Source organism: Rhinoderma darwinii, chromosome 5, assembly GCF_050947455.1.
Source record: "Rhinoderma darwinii isolate aRhiDar2 chromosome 5, aRhiDar2.hap1, whole genome shotgun sequence".
Taxonomy (NCBI): Eukaryota; Metazoa; Chordata; class Amphibia; order Anura; family Rhinodermatidae; genus Rhinoderma; species Rhinoderma darwinii.
This window is the reverse complement of record NC_134691.1, coordinates 275319705-275345116: the sequence shown is the minus strand read 5'-3', so window position 1 is coordinate 275345116 and position 25412 is coordinate 275319705. Positions and strand designations below refer to the sequence as shown.

General features: G+C 39.5%; 1 protein-coding gene across 1 annotated transcript in view; it reads left to right on the top strand.

Annotated features, from left to right (window-relative positions):
• Positions 1-25412, top strand: part of TGFBR2 (transforming growth factor beta receptor 2) — a 78515-nt gene that overhangs the window by 45931 nt on the left and 7172 nt on the right. The window contains exons 2-9 of the mRNA XM_075827177.1: positions 11410-11566; positions 12227-12417; positions 13400-13480; positions 14907-15075; positions 16947-17137; positions 19871-20679; positions 21974-22115; positions 25235-25362. Of these exons, the coding sequence (XP_075683292.1) occupies positions 11410-11566; positions 12227-12417; positions 13400-13480; positions 14907-15075; positions 16947-17137; positions 19871-20679; positions 21974-22115; positions 25235-25362 (1868 nt within the window). The remainder of the gene's footprint in view (positions 1-11409; positions 11567-12226; positions 12418-13399; positions 13481-14906; positions 15076-16946; positions 17138-19870; positions 20680-21973; positions 22116-25234; positions 25363-25412) is intronic.

Below are 25412 nucleotides of genomic sequence, written 5' to 3'. Positions count from 1 at the left end.
TTGTCCAAAAAGTTAAAAGGAATGTGTTTCCTGCCTTCCTGTTCCTGTAATGTTTCTGTACTACACCCACACCAGGTTGCATATAAGTGAGTCATAGTACATAGTGCAAATTTATAGCAGTCTGTGAGTTATTGCCTAGCGGGTAGGGAGTATGGGGGGTTATTTCATCATGTTGGCATTGGGAAATGATGCAGTTCTTGACATGATATAAACATCTTTGCTTAGAACCTTAGGAGAAGAAGCACTCACTGTAGCTAGTTAATAATTAGTTTGACATTACTTTGTGTACTGCTGATTTCAGTCTTGTGGTTTGGAAAATAAATCATCTGACTCCTAAACTACATAAATACGCAATGAGTGCAATGGGTCACATTGTGTGAGAAAGTTTTTCAAAAGTTGCTCAGTTTCTAATAGAGCAACATTCCTAAGCCAAAAACCCACTACTCAAAAAATTCAAGTACTCTCCAGCTTCTGATCATTCACTGTGCTGCATTGCATGAGGACAGTGAGAGTGCTCCCTAGAGACATGGGGTGTACGCCTTGGGGCGCATGCACTACAGGTTAAAAATCTGGGCGATAGAATACAATCTTTGCTCATTGAACACAGTCTTTAATCTTTGCTCATTGACCTTTCTGATGCTTCACATGAGCATATGAGACTGATTACAGTTTAGAACCTGTGGTTTTTCTGGCAATTGGCCAAAAAGTTAATATAAAAAAAAAAAAAGTAATTTATTTTCCTTCTTGTCAGAAAAAAAATTGAGTAAATCATGTTTCTTTATTATTTATTACTCTTTAATCATATAGCACTCATGTATTCTAAACCACAGTTCAAAAAGGGACTTCATACGTTTTGGTTTCCATCAACACACTCAGGGCTGGCTGTAGTTTGAATGGTACCTTCTTTTGACATCTCCTTTTTATGGTGTCCCATATAGTGGCCACATGAGACAATAATACAGTGTACAAATAACATTGCTGTAAATCGTTTAAATCTTCCAAAATTGCCAATTGCATCCTATGCAGTTGCCTTTCCATATCTTATCGCACAAATGTGGGATCAGGGTGCTCTGTCCAGGTGTCCAGATAATCAGGACCAATGGTGCCCCCTTCAGGAATGACAGTTGATGCGCCCTGTGTAAAAGCATAGGTTGCATCTAAGGCTGACCCTATTCTCACCATTGTACTGTATCTTCTCCTGAGTTTACGTGGCCTTTCATTGGTTTTCTTCCACACTGCAAGAAAAACAGAAAATTTGCTTGGGTAAATTAGGTTCCTATGAAATTGGAGTGTGTGTGCTTGAGATCGTTAAATTAGATTGTGAGCTTCAAAGGGCCAACGTGAACACATTGGGGGTAATATATCAATAGTTTGATGCCAGTTTTCTAGCGTAAAAAAGATGTGTACATTTTGGTGCACGCCATAGTTGCGCTAAAATTTGCGACCTTTTACTTTCTTCGAACAATTCCCACAGTGACGAGTAAGGGGCAGAGTTTTTCCAAAGGGAGCTGGCCCTGGAAATGATGGTGTAAACTCGCGTTCTCATAGCCGGCGTAGATCTGCATTTCTGTCGCATAGACCGCCAAAGATGTGACATACATCTAGAGGTGTGCAACTCTTAATATATTTGGCACATTTTCTGCCAACGTAAATTAGTTGAAGACTGGTATTTGAAACCTGTCTTAACATATTTCCTACATTCGCTGTACAGTACTGAAGAGTATAAATTGACGCTATATAAATATGTCAATGATGTACTTTTAGAAAAAAGTAAGCAAAATAACAAATAAATGCTTTTCATAGAAACCTATAACTCATATTACCGTCACTAGTGACTTGGAGAAGGCATATGTGGGAATTTCCCTACAAAAAAAATTGTAGTTCTGTGTTCACTGAAGCAGCACTGTGCGCAAAATATTTAGTCTCTGATCAAGTGACTGGAAAAATATTCTTGACTGATACCATGGAATTAGACACAACACCTGAAATATCATTTTACAAGAAATATGGGGAAGGATATGTTTATTCATAATAAAAATACAGTGCCTGCACCAAATGAAAATGTGTTATTGATCCACATGTCCTTGAGGCCAATTTATTCTAGTGATCAGCAGGCTCCCACTAATGAACTTGTTACGATACTGGCGAACACTGCTGGAATCCTATGGTCAGAAGTAGCGAGCGGAGCACAGTGCAGAACCCGGTGAGACGTCCCCAGGAACAGTGCTTAGAGGGTGGAACACGAGTAGTAGTAAATAGCAAGGAAGTGGGAACAGTCTGGCAAAGACAGTTCTCAGGAGCAGGAGACTGGAACAAGTCACAATACTCAAGCACTGTTTGGTATTCCATGTGGTCTGAAGTAGGCCCAAACAGGAAACAAGATGGTTCCACACGATGCAACATTTGCCATCTTGGTTAAGGGCAAGTTTAAGGGCAAAACAGCAGCCTCCAGTGGTAAGGAGTAAAAGTGCAACAACAGAATCCTGACATTACTCCCTCCTTTCGACAGCGGCCTCAGGACGATGTTTGACTTAGTTTATCTGGATATCTTTGGTGAAATTCCCTAACCAGTCGAGGAGCATTGAGATTGCCTACGGGTTCCCACGAATTATCCTCAGGGCCATATCCTTGCCATTTTATTAGATATTGTAGCCGATTTCTGAATATCCTGGAGTCCAGGATGTTTTCAACAGTATAATGTTCTTGTCCATCAACTTCGATAGGATCAGGGGGAGTCAGGTGGCGTCCTGGAAATGGATTTGAAACAACAGGTTTCAGTAGGGATACATGGAACACTGGATGTATTCTCATTGGTCTGGGAAGTTTGAGACGAAAAGCCACTGAGTTTACTTGTCCAATAATCTTGAAAGGACCAATAAATTTTTGGCCCAATCTTGCTGAAGGTAAGTGAAGTTTCAGATTCTTGGTGGAAAGCCATACTTCATCTCCCACTTTGAAGGTTGGAGAAGGTCTACGAGATTTATCTGCTGTTTCCTTATATTTCTCCTGGGCAATTGATAATGTAATTTTTAGCATTTCCAGATTCTGTTGAAGTGATTGTATTCTGTCAGTCACTGCAGGAATAAAAGTTTCTCTGGGAAGATTAGGAAGAATACTGGGATGTTAACCCAAATTTGCAAAAAACGGTGTTTGTTTAGTGGAGGCATTCTGAGAATTATTGTAGGAGAACTCCGCCATTGGAAGCAAATCGACCCAGTCATCCTGTAAATGGCAGATGTAGCATCGGAGATACTGTTCTAACGTTTGATTTGTGCACTCAGTCTGACCATTAGACTGGGGATGAAAAGCAGAAGACAAACTGACATTTATGTCGAGTGCTGTGTAAAAACTCAGCCAGAATCTTGATGTGAATTGTACTCCGCGATCCGAAACCACTTCATCTGGTATTCCATGAAGACGAAACACATTCTGAATTATAAGATTAGCAGTCTCTTTAGCAGAAGGTAGTCCAGGGCAAGGAATAAAATGGGCTGCTTTAGTGAGCCGATCAACCACTACTAAGATGGAATTCTTCTCTTTGGAGACTGGTAAGTCGACAATAAAGGCCATAGAGATAGATCCCCAAGGACGAGATGGAATTGACAGAGGCTGCAATAATCCCATGGGTGAGGTACGAGGAGTTTTGTACATGGCACAGGTGTTGCAAGAAGAAACATATTTCTTCACATCTTTTTGATAATTGGGCCACCAAAAGAAGCGGGAAAGAAATTCTTGTGTTTTCTGAATCCCCTTGTGACCTGCTAGTTTAGAGTCATGCATTAATTTTAGCACGTTTAATCTTACAGTTTCTGGAACGTAAATGCAGTGCTTGTTAGTCCATACTTGATTTTTGAAAGTTAGGGACACTTCATCTGGTGGGTGCAAAAGAATTGGGTCGGTCTCATAGGCTTCCTTTATCTCATCGAGCAAGTCCTTGCTATGGATCACCCCCAGGAAATTGGACTCGGAAAGAATAGTTGTTGGTGGTATTGTCGAGGAGGAATCATTGGAGAACAACCTAGATAAGGCATCGGCCTTACCATTTCGGGAACCAGGCCTGTAAGAGATCACAAAGTTGAAACGATTTAGAAACAGACTCCACCGGGCTTGGCGGGGAGACAAACATTTGGCAAATCTAACAAATTCAAGGTTACGATGATCAGTTAGAACCACTATTTGTTGAGCTGTGCCTTCTAAATGATGTCTCCATTCTTTGAAAGCAGCAATGATGGCTAGGAGTTCCTTGTTCCCCACGTCATAATTCTTTTCAGCAGAAGTCAAACTTCGAGAAAAGTAAGCACAAGGGTGCAGCAAATCTTTCTCTCCAGTTCTCTGTGATAGAATAGCCCCTATTGCACAGTCTGAAGCATCCACTTCAACAATAAACGCTTTTTCAGGGTTAGGATGAACCAGTATAGGGGCTGTTGTGAATTTTGTTTTCAAATTGAAAAAAGCATCTTGTGTCTGAGGAGACCACACAAAAGGTATCCTTTTCTTTGTTAATTGGGTAATTGGTGTAATAATGCCCGAAAAATTCTTGATAAAACGTCTGTAGAAATTAGCAAATCCTACAAATCGTTGGACCTCTTTCACATTTTTTGGAGTTGGCCAGTCTCTAATTGCTTGAATCTTGCTAGAATCCATGTGTAACCCTAGGTGAGAAATGATATAACCCAAGAACTGTATTTCCGTTTGATGGAATTCACATTTCTCCAACTTGATATAGAGTTGATACGCTTTCAGACGCTCCAACACCATTCTCACATGATTCTGATGTTCTTCTGCAGAATTAGAAGAGATTAATATGTCATCCAGATAGATGACTACGAACTGATTTAACAAGTCCTTGAAGATATCGTTAATAAAATGCTGAAAGGTTGCAGGAGCATTGCAAAGTCCAAAAGACATGACTAGATATTCATAATGTCCATAACGTGATCTAAACGCTGTTTTCCATTCATCACCTGGTCTAATGCGAACCAAATTATATGCACCTCGAAGATCCAATTTGGTGAATATTTTAGCTTGACGAACTCTATCCAGCAACTCCGGAATCAATGGCAGAGGGTAACGGTTTTTAATTGTGACTTTGTTTAATTCTCTATAGTCAACGCAAGGTCTCAAAGAGCCGTCTTTCTTTTTAACAAAAAATATAGGTGCACCTGCTGGCGATGAAGATGGACGAATAAAACCTTTAGCTAAATTTTCATCTATGTATTCTTTAAGAGCCTTCAGTTCCGGCTCTGCTAATGGGTAGATGCATCCAAAAGGTATAGCTGCTCCAGGCAACAGTTCAATCGGACAATCGTAAGGTCGATGTGGAGGAAGTTTATTAGCATTCTCTTTGTCACATATATCAGTAAATTCGTCATATAGAGGAGGTAATTTAGGAGATACTTCAAGCTCCCCTTCAATCTTTTCGTGAGATTGTTCTGGTAAAGACTCTGAGGAGGGGACCTCCGATGGAAAATACACTTCTTTGGTTTCCCAGTCAATTGTAGGGTTCTGAGCCTGAAGCCATGGTAGTCCAAAAATAATTGGAAAATGTGGGGATGAAATTAATAGGAAAGATAGAACCTGATGGTGATTAGGTCTCATAATTATCTCCAATGGTTCAGTCTCTTGATCAACTGGACCTGAGTTCAGAGGGGATCCATTTACAGTTTCCATAAGAATGGGTGACAGTCTCTCTTGAAATTTTACACCATGTTTATTAGCAAAAGAAATGTCCATAAAGTTCCCATTTGCTCCAGAGTCCACCATGGCAGAGGCGGATATCCATTGAGAATCAATTCTAAATTTGATGGGAATAAAGCAATGAGTGTCTTTGTGTTCTTTTTTAATATTGGGTGCTGTGCAGGAGACTGAATGAATGAGTGCATGCACTGGTGGCACTTGTTCAGAAGAAACAGATTCTACATCAGAGAAGTCATGATCTGCTACTACCGCCACCATCTTGCGTTGACGACATGGACAATTGATAAGGAAGTGATCAGTTTTACCACAATAGAAGCATTGATTTTCTCGAAACCTTCGTTCTCTTCTGTCGGCACTTTCACGCTTTTGTATACTGTCAATTTGCATAGGTTCAGCTTGGTGTTCTTGGTAATTCTTTGTTTCAGAGTCTCTAGGAGTGGGAGCTGGAGCAGACGAGTAATAGTTATTATTACGGGACCAGGTAGAACCCATTCAGCCCATGCTAACTCGTCCTTAAGTGCACTAGATAGTCCTTTTTTAAAGAATGTTAATTTTGCAGCATTATTCCACTCAGTATCCATCACCCACTGTCTGAAATTTGTGGCATATTCGGCAACAGAGCGTCTGCCCTGACGTAGAGCCATCAACGCTGCTTCTGCTGTAGTACACCGGTTAGGATCATCAAATACTTGGCTCATGGCTGCTAGGAAGGCGTCCAAGTCATCAAGCCGAGCATCGTTGGTTTCAATAAGAGGGCTTTCCCAGGCTACAGCCTTATGTGTCAGAAGCATAATAATACACAGCACCTTTGAATTATCAGTAGGGAAGTGAGCAGGATGTGCACCAAAATATAACTTGCATTGGTTTATAAATCCACGGTATTTGTCACGATCCCCACCAAACCTGAATGGTGGAAGCGGCAGGGTAGATGAAGAGGCTGGGGTCACAACTCAATTCTGAAGTTCCTGGATCAGCTCTGCTTGCTGAGCCACCATGCCTTGTAAACCCTGTGTAGCTTGTCCATAAACTTGAACATCATGGGTTGTTTGATTTTCAAACGCCAAATATTTAGTCTTTAAAGTTTGCATGTCAGCAAAGATGTTAGTAAGCAAACAGTTCATATTGTTCACACGAACCTCCAAACTTGCTTCTCTGGCGGATTCCATGGAAATGGCTTGAGTGTCCTGTTACGATACTGGCGAACACTGCTGGAATCCTATGGTCAGAAGTAGCGAGCGGAGCACAGTGCAGAACCCGGTGAGACGTCCCCAGGAACAGTGCTTAGAGGGTGGAACACGAGTAGTAGTAAATAGCAAGGAAGTAGGAACAGTCTGGCAAAGACAGTTCTCAGGAGCAGGAGACTGGAACAAGTCACAATACTCAAGCACTGTTTGGTATTCCATGTGGTCTGAAGTAGGCCCAAACAGGAAACAAGATGGTTCCACACGATGCAACATTTGCCATCTTGGTTAAGGGCAAGTTTAAGGGCAAAACAGCAGCCTCCAGTGGTAAGGAGTAAAAGTGCAACAACAGAATCCTGACAGAACTATTCACAGGGCCACTATCTGGAATTCTTGGACCCCTTACAGCTTAGTAGTCTGGGGGTCCTATTACCGGGGTGGGCAACGGAAAGTGTGGTGCTCACATGTGTACGTCATACGTTGTAACTGATTTTGGGACTGATGTCAATTACAGATAAGGGACAGTGGAGCAGTAGGTAGTGACCGATTCTTGCACTGGAATTTTGATAAATTCAGCCAATCAATTTGGCTGAATTAAAGAAAATTGTACTGGGATTTTTGGTACATCTATACGAGGGTAAGCAGTAAATTATCCATGCTCCGATAATATTAAAACCTCTGTCGGCCGCACTGTCTTCTCAGTGCTTTCTGTACGAGGCTGCTGTCTCCCAAGTCACTGCTGTGCAGGCTTGAATGTGTTATGTCTGCCTATTTGTGACTGCTGTATGGGAAACAATGGCTGCCCCACTTATGATTTGCACGAAAGAAGAGCAGCGTGCAGTGATTAGTTTCTTGTGGTCCGAGGGTGTGTCTGGTGCCGATATTCATCAAAGACATTGTGCACAGTATGGAGAAAGTGTTTTGTCGCGAAGAAGTGTGTTTGAATGGATAGAGAAGTTCAAGGAAGGTCGCACAAGTGTCAGCCATGAAGTAGGAGCCGGATGCCCATCCACGTCTGATGTCAAAATTTAGCGTGCACGTGAACTGATTCTATTGGATAGACTTTCACCTGTTTGGTCCTCTGAAAAAAGCCCAAGATTATGTCCAAAAATTATGTATCTGTCTTTTATGAAAGGTGATCTAGATAAATTCTACAGCCGGAGTGCGGATAATTTTTCACTCCCCCTTGTGTGATTATATATATATATAATCTCCTTCTTTCCAATTCCTTATTATTTCATTTTGATGATAAAAGCAACAACAACAGGTAAGTGTTACTGGATGTGGTGGACAATCGAGTTGGAGCATAGGATTTTCGAGTGGGAGTGGTCGAGTGGTGGATATTCTAGTTGAAGCGTAGGATTTTCGAGTGGGAGTGGTCGAGTTGTGGATATTCGAGTAGGGGTTGTCGAGTGTTGGATATTTGAGTAGTGGTGGTCGAGTGGGGGATAAGAGCGGGAGGGGGGGAAAGCCAGAGGTGGTGAAGAGGAGGAATGCCCGAAGAGGCTAATAAAAGCCCAAAGAGGCGTAACCACCTTAAGTGGCGTAACTGCTCTAAGGAGAGCGAAACAACCTTAAAAGGTGTAATTGTTTTAAAGAGTGTAATTGCCTTAAAGTGTGTGTGTGTGTGTGTGTGTGTGTATATGTATGTATGTGTATATATATATATATATATATATATATATATATATATATATATATATATATATATATAAAAAGCAGAAAGCAGCAGCACTCACAAAATCTGTTGTATGGGTGCCCAACAAGTCGTCCTGATCCTAGGACGGAGTATTATATATAAAAAGTGAGAACTTGCAGCACTCCAATATGAAAAAGTGGTGGTTTATTCAGTCAAACACAAAGCAACGTTTCAGTCCTACAAAAGGTCCTATAGTTGGACTGAAACGTCGCTTTGTGTTTATATGAATAAACCACCACTTTTTCATTTTGGAGTGCTGCAAGTTTTGTCTTTTTTTCTCTTTTATATATATATATATATATATATATATATATATATATATATATATATATATATATATATACATATATACTTTTTCTATGTTCAGTAGTAGAATTACCAAACTATACAAAATAAAGTAAATAAACAAATTTTGGCTCATACTTAAATATTAGGTTCCACTGTTTATCTATCACCTTGGAGTCCTGTACTAGGGATTTGTGTACAAATTCAAATACATCCACCCATACATATGCACACATTTATTTGCAGGACAGGGTTAACTAAAAAAAATATAAGAAAGTCATTTGTGTGAGACTCCTGTAAGCCTGGGCCCAGATTATAGGACCTCTTCAAAAAACTATTCTGATGACAGAATTTCACTCCGGAAAAGTGCCATAGGCTTCCTGGCTTTCTACTGCCAAAAGGGAAATGTAACATTTCACAGCCATAAAACAATATATTAAAGGCTTTATGAAGGAAAAATAATGAAGAATAAAAGTAGAAGAGACCAACCAGAGTCGAGCTTTTATTTTTCTAGTGCAGGGTAGGTAATGACCGTAGTGCTGTGATTGGTTACTATGGGAAATTTCTCCTTTTTGTAAGCAATATATTGTATCTGCATACATTTTTGTACAAAATATTTTCTGACTGGAACTGAACTTAGGGCAAAGTGTTTAGAAAATTTAAAATATATGGTAACTGCAGAATCGTCTATTGTTTTTAGTTGCACAATATTTATCTGCTTCCCAGATTTTTTTGTTTTGTTTGGTCGCCTTTACTTTTGTGATAATAGCTCCTTTGTGGTGCTTGTTTATGTGGCTTATCACAGATTTGCAGCTGTATTGTAGAACAGCGGTGCATGGTCCCGTGACCCTCGTATCACTCTCAGTCTGATGCAGTAGCTAACAGGAAATGTGAGACCAATATCAAATGTCACCAGAGATGTTTCTGTAACATTCACCTCATTAGTATACAGTTTCAGCGTGCTGACATTTAATTCCTTCACATTTATGGTTGGTAAATGTCTGTGCAGATCATCAAACTGTAATATTTAGTGCTTGGTGGAAAGTATGTCTTTTCCCAGATTATGTTTATATTGCCTCATGGAAGTAGTAAATCAGCATTGCTTACGCACCATTTAACTCTCAGCGTGGAGGTTCTAACACCGCTTAGATAGAAATGTGACATTTACAAAGCACAAAATATGTAACGCTAACTGTTCCCAGTCTTCACAGATCACTGTATTGTGAAATAAATCATAGGCCGTAAAATCCGGTTTTATAATAAGGAAGTTTGTGTTGACCATAAATAGGAATATTCTAAAGAGTCTTTTTCTTTGGTTCTTCTTCTTTTTTTTATTATTATTCAATGTAAGATAAGTGACCAATATAACTCAAAGCAAGGCAAAATGGCATGCGGGCACCCCCCTGGCACCCAGCACTCAGGGTATATTCTGCGCCTGCTCACCTGTAGCTAAACCTGTGGGCACCCCCCTGGCACCCAGCACTCGGAGTACATTCTGCGCCAGCTCACCTGTAGCTAGACCTGTGGGCACCCCCCTGGCACCCAGCACTCGGGGTACATTATGCGCCAGCTCACCTGTAGCTAGGCCTGTGGGCACCCCCTGGCACCCAGCACTCGGGGTACATTCTGCGCCAGCTCACCTGTAGTTATACCTGTGTTCACCCCCCTGGCACCCAGCACTCGGGGTACATTCTGCGCCAGCTCACCTGTAGCTAGACCTGTGGATTTACTGCTGTTTGCATTACTTTGGTTGCATTTACTGTGAACAAAGTTGGGGTGGGGGCTTCCATTATTTTCCTATGGAGTCCTTTGAATTCTAGTCATGCTGTTGAGTAGGAGCACTGCATATGTTCAGCTTTTCTAACACTATTTACAGATGTAGTCGTCTTTATCTTGACCTTTAATGCATTACATACACAGTGGCAAGATCCTTTTTCAATGACTTTTTCAATGGCTTTTGTTGTGTGATATCAGTCAAGTTATCAGAGTCCAGATAAAGATGGCTACATCCGTATATAACCACAAATTTTAGTAATAAATTAACAGGTACCAGTTATACTGGTACTGGATGGGGCCAAAGCCTGTTACTAGGACCCATCAACCACCAACCATCTCCCTAAGGTTATGTTCACACCACGTGTGATGTGTTCATTCAGTGTATGCCCCAGGAGATACCCCCTAGCAAATATGCTAAACAGTGTCCTTTGAGCATCCACTGAGGAGGTAATTTCGGTATATAAGCTTATTTATTTTATTTTTTTTTGCATGTGGGCCAATGTTTGATATATGCCACTGTATGGCATATGGTAACCTATATCATGGCTTTGTTTGGCGAATACACCAGTACATTTCTCCCGACGTATTCGCCGAACATGTTTCCATAACTTGAGGTGAACAGAGCCTGAGGACTCCCAAACCAATGAAGGTAGAATGGATATATGACAAACCCTGCAGGAAATATGGACTAGAATTTTTATTATTATATTAGACTGAGAACTAAGAAGTGGAGTAATGAAATGTTTAATGTGCTCCTATTTTCTTGTGCAGATGATGCCAGCTTCATGATGAACCAGCCTTCGAATACACTATGTGCCTTTTGTGATGTTCTAAATGCCACATGCAGAGAAAGCAAAGGAAATTGCAAAACTAGCTGCGACAAAAGTGCCTATTGTGAATATGCTGACGAAGTCTGTGTGACCTTGTGGTAAGTGTTTATACCGGTATATATAATTAATTTTTTATGATATATATTTTATTAGTACTCTTACACCTTATGAAGATTATTTATTGTGATAATATTGCTTGTATTTAATGCATACACCGTTCTAGCATCAAGGATATAAAAAATAAACGTATTTGTGTATATGAGCGTCACGTGGTTAAAATGTGAATGATCAAATTTGATTGTAGAGCCGGCTCCCACAGACATCCGGGACCATGTGCTTCCTTTGCACCCCCTATAATTATGCTCATTACAGCTGCTAGTATAATGTTTGATCAGCTGATATTGGAGGTCCATTGTTTCCAGATCTCGGAGCTGCACTGATTGTGGTGCATGGCTCCAAAAGAGTGGGATGAATACCATCCTTGAAGTGAATCAAAATCTATTTGGACAGCATAGAGTCAGCTGAGAAGACTTTGGACTGCGTAGAGAGAGGCACAATTTGATTTTGGTCATGAGGAAAATGTTCAGTGTGACTGTGCCTTTGACTTATCAATGTTAATGGGCGAGACCTTAGCAAATATCTGGTGCAGAGCAGGGGTTACTAGCCCCCTAGTCATTACCTGGGGCGAGCTTGTGCTTTAGTTATAGCATTGTCATATTTGTAATGTGTTTTGTCTTTTTGGTTTCTTTCTTTTAAAGGAGAAGTATTGGTTCTTCCGTAACGGAGGAAACACTATGTCACAACCCCCTGTTTCCGCTGTATGGACACAAGTTAAATGATTACAACTTCTCAACATGTCACATGAAAAAAATAAAGACACGTGGAGAAACTCTGTTTATGTGTGCTTGTAATGAAGATCTTTGTAACCAAGATTTTACATTTGATAAAAGTAAGTTTATTTCTATGGGATTTAAGCAGTTGAGGTCATACGGTTTTATTCCATTTGTGAAACAACATTGACCATTTGTCATGACTCAGGTTCTCAATACAAATGACATATTTTACTTCTAAACGTTTGCATTCAGTTTATTTTATTTCCCTTTTTACATGACAACATTTACAGTTCAAAGCTAAAGCATTACATTCTACCTATGCAATTTAATGCCCATGGGGTAATGTAGGCCTCCTGCAATAGTCTTTGATATTAGGGATGCCAAAAGCAGCCCCTAGTACATGCGCAAATTACAAGTACATTAAATTTCACATTTCTTCTACATTGTAGCCGACCACTGAAATGTAAAGCGCTTTGAAATATATTGGCGCTATACAGTATAAATAAAGATTATTATTTGTTCTTTGAAAACGATTTTCTAAATACAACTCGTTCACTGAGATTTCTGAAAAAGATGTACATTCTACATTTTCAAGATAAGAACTCCCAAAGATAGAGAAACTTAGGTTGTCGTGTTACAGGGCTGTTCTCTTATGGGGCCCCTTTGCCCCCAAATGCCCACCATCAACCTCATACTCCCTAGCCCCATCATTTGCTCACCCTTCTATCACACCTCACCGCCAGAGACAAACTTTTACAGGTACGATTGAATAGGTCATGAATTATGTAGGTTATGTATGACCAAAAAAATCTACAAGTGACCTCAATGCATTTTTCAATGTATTTGAAGGCTTGCAGTATAATATTAATAATGTCTTTAATAAATTAATGTAGAAAACAAAGGATGTAATTCCTGCGATATACATACACAGTTCACATGTGGGTGTCAGTGGATTGTAGTGTTAAAACTATTATGAAATAAAGTCCCTTGCTTCTAATATTGTAAATAAATAATATAAAATGTAGTGCGTAACAGAAACCCCTAAAGTATAGTTGTGTGTGAGCAATTAAATTAATGTTCTTTTTTTTTTTTTTTCAGAATATCATCAGAAATCCACACCAAACCATAAAAAAAAATTACCCAGTGAAGTCCCACGACAGAAAGCAACACTATTAGAAAGTAATTCAATGCTTTTGTTTTCCTCGATTTTGTATAACACCATTTTAAACATATTTTAGCAAACGTAGAAAGCATGTAAAAGTGTCTATGGTGGAAGGCTTCTAAGCAGTCGTCTTATATGTGGCTGCAGTTGTGCCGAGCAGATTATCAAGGCAAAGATGGCTGCTTTACATAATATTTAACGAGGACTTGTCACTAGGTCATGAATTGGTTAACTGACCTGAATAGCGTTGTCTTCCTGATTACAGCACTGTTTTTATTATCTGCCTGAACACCCCTGTTCCAGACATGTCGCCCACTATTCTGTTGGCTCCCTCTATGTGATTTTGCTGTAGTTAGCCAACAGGGAGTGAACTACCGTCACACTGCCTCGCGCTGATTGGTCAGCATCAGAGACATGGAAGCTTGCTCCACCCTGTTGGCTAACAACATTAAAATAGCCTATAGGGAGCCAACACAACAGTAGGCCATATCTCGAACAGGGGGGGTCCAGGAAAAAAAAACAGCAGAGACGGTGCTATTCAGGTCAGTTAATCAGTTCAGCTTATATGACCTAGTGACAGATCCTCTTTAATTTCATCTTATTAATAGCATGTCAACATTGCTTGTATATTGGTATTCCTTTTCTTTCCTCTTTTGGCGTCGCTGTAGATCAGGCTGATGAACGCTTCTGTGAGCGCTCATTCTCTAAGCAGGAGCTGTAACTAACAGCTCCTGATCTTAGAGCAGCCTTCTGAATACAGCTGGGGTCGGAAAACATTCGGACCCCAGCTGTTTAACCGTTTGATTGCCTCGGTCCGTGACCACGGCATGATCAAAGGGAATTCCCCTCTTTGATCGCATCACCGAGAAAAATTTATCTGGTCATTAAGGTCTTTTCAGGCGCGGTCATTAAGGGGTTAAAGGGGTTGTCTGGTTTCTAAAAAACAAACAAAAACAAAAAATATTTTTTATAGATATCTTATTAGTTAATAGAGTAAGATCTCCTGTTCAGAAACCTCAGCCCTAATCCTGTGGCTACAAAGAGTGTGTCTTGTCTGTACATTACATATTGTCCAGTAATTTTAATGGGACATGTGCAATGCTTGATTTTCTCTGTGGTGGCACTGTAAAGAAATTAAACACTTGCTTCCATGGGATTAGCTTAACGTTGGTGGACCTTTCTAGTGAAAAAAGGGTTTGCCATAGGGGGCAACCCTTTTACGGTTGTGTACAATAAACATTCCCACAAACAGACTACTAGAGGCCAGATTTGATTTCACTCGTACAAAGTGTTGATTGGTTTTAATGGAATTATGCACAATGTTATGTTTTTACTGAACATTGTTTTTTTGCTTTTTTTTTGTATATTGTATGTGTGTGTGTATGTATGTATATATGTCTGTGTATGTATATAACTCTTCTTTTGTTGTTTTTGTTTTTCTAGATATAACCAGTGTTTCAAATAGTGCTGTAGATGGTGTCAATCTGCGACAACTATGCATATATTGTGATAATTTGACTTCACCATGTAAGCTTAAGGAGCCTAATTGTATAAGCAGTTGTGAAAGAACCTCAATATGTGAAAAACATGGGGAGGTATGCGTTGGAATATGGTAAGGCTGAGTTTCTTTTTCCATCAATTAATTTTATTAACTTACTGTTTTTGTTTTCTCTTTTCCATTCATCCTCTACTTGCTAACGTACATAAAGAGAGTATGGCTGCAAGATTAGACTACAGAGTTTGTAGTCTGTCACCATGGTGACACAAACATTTGCATAGGAGCTGCAGACTCAAATCGATAGGACATTTTTAACTATTTGCAAAGTTACTTCTTTTTTATTTTAAATGCAATGGAACTAACTTTGTTACAAAGGTCAACGTAGACTAAAAACTTTTCCATTGACTTTAAACATTTTAGTTTCAGTATTTACATGCCTTTTTTTCTGCGGTTTAGTCTAGTAGTGGTGCAGATTTGGCCAATGTGTGAACCTGGCTATATTTATTATACAAATGTATTATAATTTGACACCTGATACTATATGTCAATAGGCCGTGTTCATTGATAGATTTTCTAAAAACAATTGAGGAATAGGTATTTATTTATTTATTTTTTCCTTCTGACAGACGTACAGTAGACCTATAGCCAACTATATTCAAAAAACATATGCAATTGTATGCCATACAGTAATTAGACGTAGCTAAAGGTTTATGCGCCCTGATGCAAGAGTCCTTGTTGGCCCCCTCAACTTCTCTTCATGGCCGATGGCTTTCAGTTGCATCACTGGGTCTCCAAAGTAGCCCATCGATGCAGCACAATCAGCCAGGAGCGATGCTAAGGTCTTAAGACATCAGGGGCAATAGATATATGTTTGTGTGTGTGTGTGTGTGTGTGTGTGTGTGTATTTGGAGACCGCATATCTATAAGGCTACGACTTCTATAGCTCCGCCACTGGATACAATTAGACACCACAATTTAATAGTCAGTATGACACATGCTAGGCTTAGATACTGGGTTCAGCGGACAGTATTACGCATGATAGGCTTAAATGCAGGGCCCAGCAGACATTATTACCCTTTATAGGATTATACATGGGGCCCAGCAAACAGTATACTTAGACTTATCATACTCGCTCCTGAGCCGAGCATTTTTCATCTTCGGACGCAGTGCCAATCAGCGTCAAAATGTGATTGCATCGGCACTAAGCAATGCCACCGGACTTTACGTAGGAGCGAGGTTGGTAAGTATACTGTAACTGTAGTAACAGGGGCCCGTGTAGATTACTACATAGGCCCCAGTTACTACAGTAACTGGGTAGATGTGGTCCTGGCTTCAAGGCCAAGAGGCAATTGTGATGGCTGTGACACCTATAGCTATGCCACTGGTAATACAGTATGTCTGTTCATAGACATCCATTGTTTAAGGTGTACTGAAAAGTTAAAATTTTTTGTGTTGCTGTGGAAAACAAGGTAATAGGCTATTCTTTTTGGAAAGATACATTTTTTTTATCCAATGTAAACTTTTTTTGGCAAATGTATATATCGGAGGTATTGGGAAAATACGGTCGTTGTCAGCAGTAGTTAACAATAGTACAGCTGTAACAGAACTGAAGGGTGGAGTGCAAGCGAAGTATGTTTTGGTTTCTTGTCTCCACTGTAGTTGTGTGGAGAAAGAAGGGGGGCTATTTCTTTAAATAGGTGCTTGGGACTCTTTAAAGAGCATCTGTGACTTGACTTTGCTCTACGTTTTAGGGCATCTTTAAGACGACCTGCTAAAGCAGAGTCAACCGCTGCTCCGTATTATTATGTAGATCAATTCTATAAGCAAACTGTAAAAAGGTGTTCTAAGTATTGTGAATTTCGATAAGTATACTTTTACATTTTATATTATATTTAGTAATTTGTGATGATGAATACATTTTATCAGCATTATACACTTACTTCTTTTTAAGGTGCATTATAGCATTTCTTAATTTTCGTTTCAAGGAGGAATAACGGTACTCACGTAACTGAAGAAACGCTGTGCCATGACCGCACACAACCTGTTCATGGTTACAAGCTTGATGACTATAACAATAAAGAATGCATCATGAAAGAAAAAGAGAGTGCTGAAGGAATAATGTTTATGTGCTCCTGCAGTGCAGACGAATGTAATTCCGAGTTTTTATGGGAAGATGGTACAAGCTTTACAATTTTTTTTCTTTTACTGTTCTGTAATATTTGTGTTTCTTGTTCATTGTCTACATTTTTGTCATTCATCTTGGTTTTAATAACTCATCATCACCCCATTTCTAATGCTAAACCTTTGATTGTCACCAAAACAGTTGACATAGAGGTACTGTAATGCAAAGGCTGTTTTAGTGTAGTATTTGGAATCCCCTGTGACATTTACTTTAGAAGATGCATTATAAGCAGGGCTGGCCTTAGGTTGGATGGCACCCTGTGCGGGACTCTCTATTGCCCCCTACACAAACCAAAAATTAACCACATATATAGACACGCACATACTGGAACATATACAGTGAAGGAAATAACTATTTCATCCCTTGCTGATTTTGTAATTTTGCCCACTGTCAAAGAAATGAACAGTCTAGAATTTTTAGGCTAGGTTAATTTTACCAGTGAGAGATAGATTATATATATAAAAAAAAAAAAAAAAGAAAATCACATAGTCAAAATTATATATATTTATTTGCATTGTGCACTGAGAAATAAGTATTTGATCCCCTACCAACCATTAAGAGTTCAGCCTCCTCCAGACCAGTTACACGCTCAAAATCAACTTGGTGCCTGCATTAAAGACAGCTGTCTTAAATGGTCACCTATATAAAAGACTACTGTCCACAGACTCAATTAATCAGTCTGACTCTAACCTCTACAACATGGGCAAGACCAAAGAGCTTTCTAAGGATGTCAGGGACAAGATCATAGACCTGCACAAGGCTGGAATGGGCTACAAAACCATAAGTAAGACGCTGGGTGAGAAGGAGACAACTGTTGGTGCAATAGTAAGAAAATGGAAGACATACAAAATGACTGTCAATCAACATCGATCTGGGGCTCCATGCAAAATCTCACCTCGTGGGGTATCCTTGATCCTGAGGAAGGTGAGAGCTCAGCCGAAAACTACACGGGGGGAACTTGTTAATGATCTCAAGGCAGCTGGGACCACAGTCACCAAGAAAACCATTGGTAACACATTACGCCGTAATGGATTAAAATCCTGCAGTGCCCGCAAGGTCCCCCTGCTCAAGAAGGCACATGTACAGGCCCGTCTGAAGTTTGCAAATGAACATCTGGATGATTCTGAGAGTGATTGGGAGAAGGTGCTGTGGTCAGATGAGACTAAAATTGAGCTCTTTGGCATTAACTCAACTCGCCGTGTTTGGAGGAAGAGAAATGCTGCCTATGACCCAAAGAAAACCGTCCCCACTGTCAAGAATGGAGGTGGAAACATTATGTTTTGGGGGTGTTTCTCTGCTAAGGGCACAGGACTACTTCACCGCATCAATGGGAGAATGGATGGAGCCATGTACCGTCAAATCTTGATTGACAACCTCCTTCCCTCCACCAGGACATTAAAAATGGCTCGTGGCTGGGTCTTCCAGCACCACAATTACCCGAAACATACAGCCAAGGCAACAAAGGAGTGGCTCAAAAAGAAGCACATTAAGGTCATGGAGTGGCCTAGCCAGTCTCCAGACCTTAATCCCATCGAAAACTTATGGAGGGAGCTGAAGATCCGAGTTGCCAAGCGACAGCCTCGAAATCGAAATGATTTACAGATGATCTGCAAAGAGGAGTGGGCCAAAATTCCATCTAACTGTGTGCAAACCTCATCATCAACTACAAACAAACGTCTGACTGCTGTGCTTGCCAACAAGGGTTTTGCCACCAAGTATTAAGTCTTGTTTGCCAAAGGGATCAAATACTTATTTCTCTGTGCACAATGCAAATAAATATATATAATTTTGACAATGTGATTTTCTGGTTTTTTTTAAATATAATCTATCTCTCACTGGTAAAATTAACCTAGCCTAAAAATTCTAGACTGTTCATGTCTTTGACAGTGGGCAAACTTACAAAATCAGCAAGGGATAAAATACTTATTTCCTTCACTGTATACTGTACATACGTAAAGACAGATATTTAGACATACAGGCAAATATACATACACACATCTGGAATATATACATACAGGTAAATATATAGACGTACAGACATATACACACATACACACACACACACACACACACACACACACACACACACACACACACACACACACCCACCGGCAGATAAATACACAGATAGGGACATATACAAATACATTAAAGGCACATATATACAAGCAAAGAGACACATTCACAAACAGACCCATATATACCCAGTACAGATAATGTCATAGTTATTACTGTGTGTTATCTGTGGTGTTACATAGGGCTGCACATGAAATCTGAGTACAGATAATGTAATAGATGTTGCCTGCAGTCCTATCTAACACCACAGATAACTCAGTGATAACTCTCTGAATACAGATAATGCAGTAAATGTTACCTGCAGTCCTATGTAACACCACTGCACGTATGGCTTCTGCTTTTGCAGAAACAAATAAAATAAATGTTTTTACCTTTTTGTCTAATTCCATGCAGAAATGTAAGATTTAACGTTTTGCTTATCCGCATGGAGCTATTTTGGAAATACCACACTGTCTTTTAGGCCAAGCCTGAAGCCCCTTCTGACCAGACTACACAATAACCCAACACAATTTTTCGTATTATCTATTTATTCAAGAGCTGCAGATCATCAACACTGCCCTATATATTAAGTAAACTTGTGTCAAGTTAAAAAGTAATAAACATAATACAAATAAAGACCATTCACATGATGTTTTTCTTTTTGTTTTTCAGAAAAAAATAAAGTTCCTGGCCTTGCATGGCCAGACACAACATTTGTGGCACTTTCAAGTCTACTTCCTCCAGTTGTGATTGCAATTGCAATGATTGGTGTTTTTTATTGTTACCGGGTCTACAGGAAAAATAAACTCAGCAAAAAGTGGGAAAATAACCATAAATGTTTGAGACACCAGAATATGGACTGCAGTGATGACTGTGCCATGATGATTGATGATGACCGCTCGGATATTAGCTCAACGTGTGCCAACAACTTAAATCACAACACTGAACTTCTACCCATTGAATTAGATACTTTAGTAGGAAAAGGACGCTTTGCAGAGGTGTATAAGGCTAAACTTAAGCAGAATACTTCAGATCAGTTTGAAACCGTAGCTGTCAAAATTTTCCCTTATGAAGAGTATGCGTCCTGGAAAATGGAGAAAGAAATATTTTCTGACATAAATCTTAAACATGAAAATATTTTGCAGTTCTTGACCGCTGAAGAGAGGAAGACTGATAATGGGAAACAATATTGGCTAATTACAGCTTTCCATTCCAAAGGCAATTTGCAAGAGTACTTATTGAAACACATCATTAGTTGGGAGGACCTTTTACAGCTTGGTTGTTCTTTGGCTCGTGGTGTGGCACACTTACATAGTGACCACACACCTTGTGGAAGACCAAAGACCCCAATTGTTCATCGAGACTTGAAAAGTTCAAATATACTTGTTAAAAATGATCTAAGCTGTTGCGTATGTGACTTTGGATTATCCCTTTGGCTTGACCCATCTCTATCCGTTGATGACCTTGCCAACAGTGGACAGGTAGGTTGGAAAATAACACAACAGTAATAGTGTTTGTATAGGTAAATATTATCCATAAACTGGATGTTGCCGATTTACATGATTTGTACAAAGTACAGCAAATTTGTGTGAGTAGTGGACTCGTTCTTTCTTGAAATCCTGAGTTGGGAATTGTATATACAGCCAATTTCTAATTTACTCTTTTTACCTGAAAGTCATGCTTTACAAAACGGAGTGAATTGTTAATATAAGAAAGGAAGATAATCAAATACCACATTGCTTCTCTCCCTCATGTCATCAGCGGTACACATGAATTCTCTGAATGAAGAACGGTTGACTTGATGTGTTGACAGCCATTTTGATAAGACATTTTCTCACGCCATTGATTGAGTACAGGAGTCATAAAAAAAATGACTTTATTCATGGGATAAAACCACGGAGAGTAGCTGATGGGAATACAGTTTTACTGATACTGTGCTCTCTTATTTGTCACTGCCCCAAAAAAAAGATTAAAACGTCGCTTTTAATAAATATATTTTGAAACGGGGCTAGATAACATAGATAGAGAGGTAACAGATGTTACCAGGCTGATTTGACATAGCCAGTTTTTATCACCTCACTGCCCCTCAATTGAACTATCCCCATCTGAAATAATTTATTCAACACACTCATTTTTTTGTTCTCTCTGCTTAGCAGACATGGCGGTAATGCGTAGCCACAATTACAGCAATGTCTGGTAAGCAACATGCAGAGGTTGCATTTATATTTTTATCTACAACACTGAACCCCTGACAAATTTACAGAGCAAGGAAATGTGTATGGTGTATTAAATGAATTATTTCATATAGGGACTGTTCAATTGAAGTATAGTCAGGCGATAAAGCACTAACTAGTTCAAATCAGCTTTAGAACATTTAACAGATAACATGCTGTCTACCTGTCACTGCCACTAGAGGGAGCATGGAAGCTTAGTGCATACTGTCTTTTTATTGAATACATGTATAACAGTATGCGGTTAGCACCTAAGCTCCCCCTAGTGGTGGCTGCAGGAAGCTGGCATGTCCTCTTTTAAATCTATGTCAATACAGGGGATTTGAAGGTCTTTATTAGAAAACAAAGCTCTGAAATCTATAAAGATATATGAAGAAAATAATTATTACAGAATGATAAACCTATTTACAGTTAAAAAAAACAAAATGGCGTTCAAGTGTGGACATTCTCTTTAAGCTTCACTTAACCGATGTGCTTTGTTGTACAGTAATTCATGTTTGTTTGTTGGATTTACTGTTAAAGTTCTCAATGCTTTAATCTACAGGTTGGGACTGCTAGATATATGGCCCCAGAGGTCCTTGAATCAAGAATTAATTTGGAGAACATGGAGTCATTTAAGCAAGCAGATGTGTATTCTATGGCACTTGTCCTATGGGAAATCACATCCCGCTGTAATGCAGTTGGAGGTAAGTGAAATGTGGATGAGTCTTCTCTGCCTTCATTATTCTGGTGCAGCAAAGTACAATTCACCATTCATCTGTGATACAGAGAAAAATATAAATGTTACAAGTTCTTGATTATCCTATTTTCCTAAATACTTCATTGCTCCATCCATTTGTTCATTTATTAAACATAGGAAATGACTGGCTGTGAGGCATGAAATTTGCTATAAAAAAAAAGATTAGAAATGTAGAAAACTTTAAAAAAATAAAAACTACTTTAAATCTAATGACTCACTGAAACACAAGGGCCACAAAGTGCTTCTTTTTCCCCAAAAGTGAGATAGGTGCTGCATATGTGCAGATATTTTAAAGGCTAAAATCTGATTTCCTTTTCAAACAGAGAAATAGTGCTCATAGTGGTGCACCATGTTCCCATCACTATCATTTATACTGTGCTTTTGTACTGCTATGGTGTAAGATAAAATAAAGTCAGGTCAATGCATTAGTAACCATGGCATACGGATGCAAATGAATATTCTTTGTATCGTACACAGCAGCCCTTAAAATACCCCTACAGTGTCTTGATTTTACAAAACACCATGAGTTGAATCTATCTTATTTCTTGGTATTTTCCTTAGCAGTAAAAAAGACTGTATGAATATTTACAGAAGTCATATTCCCTGAGGCCCTGATGCATAAATTGCTTTGTTGCTAAACATTATTTAAAGGTTACAATACCAAGCCACTTAAAAAGCCGGAAAATGTATTCAAATACTGTACTGCGATCTCAGAGGTGTCTGGAAGATAACCACAAACCATTTTATACTGTTTGTCTTGATGTTCTTTATGGGGTCTATTACATTACATTTTTAAATCTGTGTTCTTATTTTAAAATCTGTCTTCTTATACCAACTTTTTTATTGTGGTGTAAACCGAGTATTTGGTAAGGACCGCAGGGTAAGTCGCAATGATGGCAGATACTTAGATGATGTGCACTCAAACATTCTTCTAATGGCATGCATTAACAGACAATAGTTCTTTATTGGGCTGGTGGTTTGCAGAACGGCATCAAGGGGTGCAAACGCCTAAATACTTAGGGGGTAATTTATCAACCTCTTTGCGTCACCCTCGCCACTTGTGTAGAAAGGGGTCATGACTCGACTAGTTTATTCTAATTAACGGCAGAAAACTGGCATCAATTATAGTGGAAATCCATGCCAGTTCCTAACCAGCGTAGATTTCACTCGCTGGGATGTAGCAAGGTAGAGGTCTGCGCTGGGCCCATACCCCCCCCCCCCCCCGCCACTTCCAGTAGACTGTAAAATAAATAAAATATATGCATTAAATTCACCGCTTCTCTTCTCCCCTCCACCTCGCTCATCAATTCAGCGCCACTCGTACAAGGTCCTGACGCCAAGCAGTGTCAGGAACTTGTACAAGCGGCGCCGGAGTGAAGAGGAGAGCTGAGGCAAGTATGTGTGTGGGGTTTTTTTTGGTCGAAGACAGGAAGGTTTGCCGCATTGCCGCTGTTATTCTGCCACAATTGTGGTGCATGGACTGGCAGAATAATGCAACATTTATTAAGAGGCTTTTGCCTTTTAATACATGCGTCAGAGTTTGCTCCAACATTGTCTATCAAGAATGGCGTATGAAACGACAGTCTTAATAAATTCCCCCCATTAAACACTTAAAATGAGTGTCAAGTAAAGTCCTTTTCAAAACACCCTCTACAAACTGCCCTAATAAAGAATTTTACAAGGGGCTGTCAAATATAACCAACCTAATCTTATACATACGCACATGCATGCAGACGCACATGCTCACACACACACACACACACACACACGTACGTAGAGATAAGCAAATCGATTCTACATAAATCAAATTTGGTCCAAATTTCCAGCTGCCATGTTACAAAATGATCACATGTCCTCGGGCAGGCTTCCCTATGATGCCTAGGGAATTCCAGCCGAAAGTCCGCACCAAATCATGTTCAATTTGGTGCAGATTTTCGGCCACATTTGCTGCTGCGGTGAAGAAAGGCAAGAGAACAAATACCATACTCACCTTCTCTGGTTTTCCAAAGCGAAGCGTCCTTGCTCCTAGCGGCTGGTATCCTTTGTGCCGGCCTCATGAGAGGATGTTTTGGTCTATGGGACTGATGCACAGAGACCAGGGGAGGTGAGTATGGCATTTATTTTATTCTAGTGGTTGGGATATCGGGGCACTTTGGATTCTTGGTGAAGTTATGCAGATCGTATCGGACTGATGATTCTATCAAATACGACCCGGAATTAACCCGTAGTTTGGTTATTTCAGCCACACCAATTGCAAAAAAAATAACATATAATTAAAAAAAACACCATAAAATCTCGACAGACAAACAATTAACATAGCTACATTGTACGGTTGAAAAAAAGATACATGTCCATCCAGTTTAACCAGGGGAAGGAACAGGGGTACATTTTAATACTTTGTTTCCCTCTATTGTTTCAGGGGTAGTTAAAAATAAAACACATAAGGAATGATCCTATTTTACCTAAAAAAAAAAAAAAAAAAAGCTCCAGCAGCAGATAGAGCCCTGTTCTATGTCTTCTAGGCATACTTCGCCAGAAAGCAGTCTCTGCTGCAAAGACCCTATTGTTTACAATGGCAGCAGCAGGTGATGGAGCTGAGGGCTCTGTCTGCTGCTGATACTTTTCAGTCAGTTTCAGGTCGATTGCAGCAAGGGGTCTGTGCTGCTGAAGGAGAACCTGGCTAAAATACTACATTAAGTTAAAGCTTACAGGAAATACAGCAATATATATTCTTTTAATTTATAACCAAAGGTACAGTTTAATGAAAGGAAAACTTCATACCATAAATTAGCCATCAAATATTGAAGTAGGCATACATGTGATGTTTGTCATTTCTAAGCAGCAAACTTGTATAACATCGTATAGAGTGTTTCATTTGTAAAGGATTTTTTTTTAATATGAGTGGATATATTTGATAATCCAAAATCTAACCTAAATATCTGTGTGTTTTTTTCCTGACTGATGATTGCGCATGTAATTCACTAATATTCCACAATGGTTTGCAAATGGATGTGTATATGTTGTGGGGAAGGTGGTCGGCAAATAACAAATACATTTTATTTTCAGAGGTTAAGGACTATGAACCACCATTTGGCTCCAAAGTGCGGGAGCATCCATGTGTTGAAAGCATGAAGGACAATGTCCTGAGAGACAAAGGTAGACCAGAAATTTCCAATAGCTGGCTAAATCATCAGGTAAGTTTTGTATTGTAAATTATATATGTTCTTGACTACAATTCTGTTGG